General features: G+C 53.2%; 5 protein-coding genes across 6 annotated transcripts; 3 read left to right on the top strand and 2 right to left on the bottom strand.

Moving 5' to 3' along the window:
* Positions 1-187: 187 nt before the first annotated feature.
* Positions 188-922, top strand: KVP18_003832 (uncharacterized protein; the record flags this gene model as incomplete). The annotated part of the gene is made up of 1 exon (XM_067955901.1): positions 188-922. The coding sequence occupies one exon, from the start codon at positions 188-190 to the stop codon at positions 920-922; it is 735 nt and encodes a 244-aa protein (XP_067813364.1).
* A 112-nt stretch (positions 923-1,034) lies between these two features.
* Positions 1,035-1,448, bottom strand: KVP18_003829 (uncharacterized protein; the record flags this gene model as incomplete). The annotated part of the gene is made up of 1 exon (XM_067955897.1): positions 1,035-1,448. The coding sequence occupies one exon, from the start codon at positions 1,446-1,448 to the stop codon at positions 1,035-1,037; it is 414 nt and encodes a 137-aa protein (XP_067813360.1).
* A 249-nt stretch (positions 1,449-1,697) lies between these two features.
* On the top strand, positions 1,698-4,037 carry KVP18_003830 (uncharacterized protein; the record flags this gene model as incomplete). Its single annotated transcript, XM_067955898.1, has 1 exon — positions 1,698-4,037. One exon carries the CDS (start codon positions 1,698-1,700, stop codon positions 4,035-4,037), a length of 2,340 nt encoding a protein of 779 aa, XP_067813361.1.
* Positions 4,038-4,130: 93 nt separating this feature from the next.
* KVP18_003833 (uncharacterized protein) lies at positions 4,131-6,074 on the bottom strand (the record flags this gene model as incomplete). The annotated part of the gene is made up of 1 exon (XM_067955903.1): positions 4,131-6,074. The coding sequence occupies one exon, from the start codon at positions 6,072-6,074 to the stop codon at positions 4,131-4,133; it is 1,944 nt and encodes a 647-aa protein (XP_067813365.1).
* Positions 6,075-6,125: 51 nt separating this feature from the next.
* On the top strand, positions 6,126-6,693 carry KVP18_003831 (uncharacterized protein; the record flags this gene model as incomplete). 2 transcript variants are annotated; one of them, XM_067955899.1, is made up of 3 exons in its annotated part: positions 6,126-6,252; positions 6,279-6,546; positions 6,576-6,693. In XM_067955899.1, 3 exons carry the CDS (start codon positions 6,126-6,128, stop codon positions 6,691-6,693), a joined length of 513 nt encoding a protein of 170 aa, XP_067813362.1. The 2 variants fall into 2 exon arrangements, with proteins under 2 accessions (XP_067813362.1, XP_067813363.1); XM_067955900.1 differs by lacking the exons at positions 6,126-6,252; positions 6,576-6,693 and having other exon boundaries at positions 6,329-6,550.
* Positions 6,694-6,968: the final 275 nt, after the last annotated feature.

Raw genomic sequence — 6,968 nt, 5'->3', positions numbered from 1 at the left:
TTCTCTTCGATGGCGCTCGTACTTTCGATGGCCTCATGAAGTTCTACGATGAGAACGGAACCAAAACACCGGAGCAGAAGGTTGAGCTGTAGTGCGAACTGCAGTGTTATTTTATGTTGTCTTTTCAATTGCAACCATTTCTTGGAATCTATAAGTTGCAGAGCCTGTTTTTGAGTGCTATCTAAAAATGCGCATCGTGAAGCCTGCGGCTTCCAAGAACTCCGCTGTCGCTCTGTCTTTCCTTCGAACCTTGGCGTTGAAGCCGCCAGACGTCTACAGGGAGCAGCTCAAGGACTTGCCCGTCAAATCGACCCTGGAGACGTTGCTGTGTGCCGAGCGTATTCTTCCTCCGGATGAAAAGCCCGCGTCCAACTTGGAGGAATGTGTGCGCTTCGCGCCGGAGTGGGCAGCTGACGCGTCGGAGTTAGAGATCGTGAACAACAAGGACCTTGACGCTGAGACGATGGACTGGCTGATCGATGTCACTCGCGCCAATATGAGGCCTGTGTACGACCGTATCCGCGCCGGAAACACTCCGTGGAGTGACAACTACAAGCTTGCCCAATTTCGACAACCTTCTCACTTCGTCATCGCTCGAGACGCAACCACGAAGAAGAAGTTGGGTTTTGCTCAAGTGCGGTTCGACCGACGCGCCAACTTCGCCGCCATAGATGAGCTGTCAATCGAGTCCAAGCATCAGGGGTTAGGACTAGGGTCCAAGTTCATGGACTTCATTGAGGATTGGGTCAGGAGATTGGGATTCACCACATTAAGGCTGATGGTTCAGATAAGTAATCCTGGTGCCATCCGCTTGTACCACCGCAGAGGCTACAGAATAATCGCCGAGCCTCAGGCGGCAGACGGCGCTGTAATCGATGCCAGTCTCAACCTTTGCAAGTTTCTGAATCAAACATCTGTCTAACATATCTAATGCATCATGCGGCCCCTTCTGATGATCACTTCGTTCTCTGATCTAGACATTCTCAGGTGGGGAGTTTGTCCTGGGCAGAGCATCTGTTACAGGAACCAAGTATTCAGTGCATCATAAGGCCCAACACAGCTGCGGCCTCAGCAGGATCTAGCTTCCCCTTCGACGCTGGGTGCTTGAGCAGGCGGTCGTCGGGAAACCGGGGAATCACGTGGATGTGCGTGTGAAACACCATCTGCCCCGCTTCACTTCCGTTGTTAGACAAGACATTCACTGAAGGAGCTCCAGTGGCCTTCTTGACCAACTTGATCAGTCGCGGCAGCTCTTGTAGGGCACGGGCCGCTTCCTCCGCAGTCATCTCGCCCAAAGACGATTTTCGGGACTTGGGGATCAAAAGTGAGTGCCCCCTCACTGCGGGGAAGGCGTCCAGAATAGCCAGAGCGTCATCAGTCTCAAATATCGTGTACGCCGGGATGTCTTTACGCAGGATCCTCGCGAAGATGTTCTCGTTGTCGTACATGCAAGAGGGTAGAACTTACTATTTTGGCCGTCTTCGACGTGAATCATGGCCTGAACAACTAGCAACATGCTGACTTGCGACATAGTGACTAAGTCTCACATCTATCGCGACATTGAACGCCACTCGCCACGGATTACCAACGCTACTCATGGGACCAACGCTATACATGGGCCACCGCTCCCTTGAGGTCCGCTTCTGACTGCTCGTTTGGCGTGTCTGATACGATAAAACTCTGAGATTCGCTGTTGGATGTTTAACGAGAAGCAGAAATCTGTGGTGGAAGCGCCGCTGGGCTCGCACATGGTAGTCGCAGGGGCTGGGACTGGAAAGACCCGCGTGCTGACAGGCCGAGTTGCTTACCTGATTCGTGTACTAAAGGCAGAGCCAAAGAGCATCCTCGCTCTCTCCTTCACAAGGAAGGCTGCCAATGAAATGAAAACGCGAGTGAAGGCTGTGTTGGGTGGAAGGAGCCTGAGAGGTGCCCAGATTTGCACCTTTCATAGCTTCTGTGTCCGGCTGCTTCGCAGGGAAGACGTGAGGCTCTCGGCGGGAGTAAAGGTCGACTGGCAAATAATGGATGGCGTCGATCAGAAGGCAATGGTGAAAACGATCATCAGCAACCTGGTTAATTCCGCCTCGGTTGTCGACTCGAGCTCTGTCTTGCCTGTCTTGAAAGTTGACGAAGTATTGAAGTTCATCAGTTTCGAAAAGCAATCGATGCGACGTGCTTTGGTGGGAGAGGCGAAGAGGGCATGGCTGCTGCAATGCCCAACTCTAGAACTGCTCAAGCACGAAATGCTTGTTACCTGCTATGGCGAGTACGAGCGTATCGCACGTGAGCAAGGACTGCTTGACTTCGACGAGCTGCTGCTATCTGTGTACGAAGTGCTAGCCAAGGACTCCCAGACGCGAGGCCGTCTCGCGTCTATCTACAGGCACATACTTGTAGATGAGTTCCAGGACACGAACGAACTTCAATTCCGAGTCCTGTACCTCATCGGAAGGGCGAGTTACGTCATCGCAGTGGGCGACGATGATCAAGCCATCTACGGATGGCGAGGTGCTCGCCCCGAGAATCTGCGTCAGTTTCGAGATACCTGGCCCAGGGTGGAAGCCCATACGCTGGACCAGAACTACCGAAGCACCAAGAGCATTCTCAACAATGCGAACAATTTGATTGCCTTCAATCGACAGAGACTGCCTAAGGAACTGTGGACGGAAAACGATGAAGGGGAAGAAGTGATTGTGTTGGGTCCACAAAACGACCTGCAGCCGACCACTATTCGATCGACAAACAACCCCATGGATTCCGTGCCGCATGTCATTAAGCGGCATCTTTCCCAAAATCTGGCGTGGAAGTATTCGGATATCAGCGTGCTCTACCGAAAGAACAAGGAGGCAATGGCTCTGGAGCAGGCGATGCTGTTTGCAAAGCTGCCCTACGTCATCGTGGGAGGTGTGTCGTTCTTCGAAAGGAAGGAGATCCGAGACGCTATGAATCTTCTGCGTTTTTTCGCCAACCCAGAAATTGACCGGAATGTACTAAAGGTACTTGAGGCTAAATTCCTTGGAAAGGGTATCGGGGCCAAGGCCTTGCAGCAGGTGAAGCAGATGCATGCCGGATCAGGGTTGACCCTCTGGCAGGCGTGCTGTAAAAAGGTCGATGTGCTGGCTTCTGCGCTGGCAGCGCTGCTCCGGAAGCTCCAAGCGCTTCTAGGAAGTCTTGGCGGCTTGGCTGTTGAGGAGCAAGTGAGATTCCTGATGGCCGAAAGCGGGATTGTTGAACATTATAAAGGTGTCATGGTCAAAGAAAGGGAGAAAGCTATCAAGGAGTGGAAAACAAGAGGCTTCACCGAGGAGCAAATTGCCGATCATCTTGCTAACCACAAGCTAAATGATCGAATGTATCACCTGGACACTTTAGTGCGGCTTGCTAGCAACTACCAGAACGACTTGATGGACGAATCGCTGGACGAGACGCCGTCACTAAGTGGGTACATCGACAGCGTCTGCGTTGACAACGTGGCGTCTGAGGGTTTAAACAAGGACAGCAACAAGATCTCTCTGATGACAATTCACAAATCGAAAGGATTGGAGTTCATGATGGTAGTCGTGATCAATGTGGTGGAGAGGAATATCCCTTTAGTAGCGAGCCCAACCGAAACGCTCGAGGAGGAGCGACGCCTGTTCTACGTAGCGCTAACCCGTGGAATGCGGAAGGTGGTGATCCATTGTCCATTTCGGCCTATGAGTCGGTTCGTGAGTGAGATGCACGGGAACGAGACGAACCAGATGAACGAGACGAACCAGATGAACGAGACGAACCAGATGAACCTGATGAACGAGACGAACCAGACTTCAACGCTCAGACGGGAGAGGACACCGGCAGTAATGATGGCGCAGAAGTACGGCATTCAGAGGTCTGTACCTTACACTTTTCCGATGCCGTTGAAGACTGCTGCGTCTGTGAAACCGAAATCCGAAATCGAGCGAAAACCACAAAAGACGCCCAAAAAGGCGAGTGGCCCGTCACTCTTGAAGTTGGAGGATAGCGAATTTAAGGTGCTCAGTTTCCCTGGCCGCTCATGACAACGTCTTTTTGCTCTTGATCGAACCCTGAGTATCTTGTCCTATTTGCTCACACGAGGCAGGCTCGCCTCCTGATGCGATCCTTCTGTTGGCTCATACGATGTTCATCTGGTACTCAAACGCAGTCATTCCCTCCACGTACTCTCCTTCTTCGTCCAAGCACAGCCGGTCAAAACACTCGTTGCAAAGCTTGAAAGGGTTCTCTTTCACAAGCGTCGTCTGGAAGACCAGCATCACTGCCAGCTTCGCTCGGCAAGCACCGCAATACTCCAGTTTCACCGCTGGTTGCCAGACACGCAAAGGGTACGACTTTCGATATGGCGCATGGGTTTCTCGGTTGAAGAGCTCCATGTTGTCCAGAGTCAGCCGATGTTCACAATCTCCTTGGTGGAGATAGGCTACAGTCGTTCGTATCGGCCACGCAACGTCCTTTAGCTTGACTTCATGCATGGACCGTACAGGGCCGCATTGGTGTGACGCTCGTAGTCTCCAGTCAACGATGGGCGTGCTGTAACATACGTCCGTATGACGCATATCGCTGAAGAAGTCGTTTCCAATCCACATACACGCTCCCTTGAATCTGCTTTGATTTACATCTTCATCGCAATAGAGCAGGTCTTTCAGCTCCGCCAATGTTTGAGACCCCAAACCGACCACCGTTCTCAGCGGCATTCGTCCTTTCCGCATGTGCATAGTAATCCGCAGCAGCACCTCTCCCGTCTCCACCATCGCCGCATCCATAGTCGGCGGATCTGCAGCTGGAAAGAGCATGGACCACACTGGGCTGCGGCTCAAGCGCGGCCCTTCAGCCACGGCGGGAACGGCTTTGACATGCGGGTCCACTACCCAGTTCTGGGGAACTTGCAACCGCCGAACGGCCTCGTGGTGACCGTCCACAGTGCCCCTGTACACCAGACTGGGGCTCGCCAGCCTTTGAAGACTCACGACTTCCTTGAAGTTGAGCATGCGTCGAAGACGTGGGAGCACGGCAGCGTTGGCGCGGATTGCCGACATCAGTACTCGCCCATCCTCTGCGTAAGGAGATTCCGTTCGTCGCTTCGCGCGAGATTTCCGTGAGCGTGACTTCCGGGTTTCCGTGCCCACGACCTGGTTCCAGACACGTGCTATGTCGTCTTCACATAACCGACTCGCTGCTTCCAAACAGTCGCGTTGGACTTGGTCCTCAATGATTTCGAATACATTGGATGCAGCAGTGAAACGACCAAACGGAAGCGTGCGATCCACCTGGAGGCAACCTTCAAAGCTGTTCCGAAACTCTGAGTGGGACTCCTTATGCTGAACAAGAGCGTCTATGCGCTCGGCCTGTCGTCGTAGCGAGCGGTGAGTGCGTGCATAGCCGGGGGGACGGAGGACAGGCTCGTAGGTAGGCATGTTGAAGGGGTTTTGGTCTTTCATACCGCGAACCACGGAGTCGGAAACAGGCTCATGGGTTGTTCTTTCCACCCAGTCTGTCCATGCCGTCGACTCGGTCAGTACGCCCTCTCGAGCATGCGATTCCAATCGGTCTCTCTGTGCTCGAGATTCAGACTCGACGAATTCTAGAAACGGGTTGTCAGAAAACCCATCAGTTGCAACATGCGGCGTCAGCAGTGTGGTTTCGATGTAGTCTAAGTGCATGGACCACGCGCTATCAGCGTCGATAAGCTTAGCCAGCGTGTCCAGCTCTCGGCATACATCGGAAGCCCAAGCTTGGGGCGTGACCGTCCGGTTAGGAAAGACAGATGGAATCCGGGATGTTGCCGGCATGTCACAACACCCAACAGCATCCTGATCTGGAAGAAGCCACAGGCCGTGCCTTGCTGCATCTGGGTCTACAACGGCAGCTACGCTCTCAGCGAGATCGCAACCATACCCCATACCAGAGACTTGACCATGTCCAAGAATCTTGCGCAAACCTTCTCGAGTGTCCAAATCGAGGTCCACGAGATCCAACGAAGGAGAGCTTGGCGATGGCTCTGGCTTCCAAGGAGGAATTGCCACAGGTGGCGTCCCCGTTGTAGCCTCCTGAAGTTTCATGAACTTGAACCACAAACAAAAACCGGAGTTAAAGCTCTCTTCGTTTAGTTCATGTTCCGACTCTGTTTCGTACTCTCCTGGCTCGCCTGCTACGTCGCCTCATTGGCAGGGCTCGTGGGCTGTGACGTGTTTGAGCACGTTGCATCCTGCCCAGGTGCACAGCCTTGGCGTCTCTCTAGTGAGGCTCGGGTCCCGCTGACACAGTCCTTTACCAGGTTGTCCGGGTAGCGAGCTATGTCCCCCCGCTTGATGAGATGTGCCTGTCGATTTACGGCTTCGTGTTTCTACACGATATCGTCGACTCCGTAAACCTTCTGGCCTCCGTTACTGCCATTGTGGAGATATTCTTGCTGCTGGGCATGGTCCTCTCGCTCGTGTACTCCACATTCAAACTGGTTATAAGAAGCGCACTCAACGTGGCGTGTGTGCTAGTCGGCATCCGGCTGACACTGCTGCTGGTGACTACGGCCTTGTGAGAGGCGCATGGGACCCGTGACACAGCGAGAAGGAGCTGGGCTTCTTGCCTGACGTGTCGAGAATGGTGGACTTCGTCTTGATCAGGTTTTTGCAGACAGCTGGCACGGTCGCGTTGCGAGTACAGCGCGCACTAATGTCCTGACGCTTTAACTCGCGTTTCATGTGTGTAGACCTGGTGAAAAGTAAAGCCAGTGCACAGCGCGCCGCGAGATAGTGTAACACGTTGAATACAGGCAGCCCTTGTGGCATCGTTCATCTCCAATTAGTGCAGATCTTGGTGGTAGTAATAAGTAAGGAATGTGGTTGCGTTGGACTTTCAATGGGAAAGCACAATTAGAATTCAAATACCTCTGTTTATTTTGCACATCAAGCAGTCAGACACTTCCAGTGCGCGGACATGAAGTAGTCGGGCGCGTC

Source organism: the organism of the source record quoted next (assembly GCF_019968955.1).
Source record: "MAG: Porospora cf. gigantea A chromosome Unknown PgA_NODE_1225_length_6968_cov_338.196, whole genome shotgun sequence".
Lineage (NCBI taxonomy): Eukaryota > Apicomplexa > Conoidasida > Eugregarinorida > Porosporidae > Porospora > Porospora cf. gigantea A.
The sequence above is the reverse complement of the archived record's forward strand: the minus strand, read 5'-3'. Positions and strand labels throughout refer to the sequence as shown.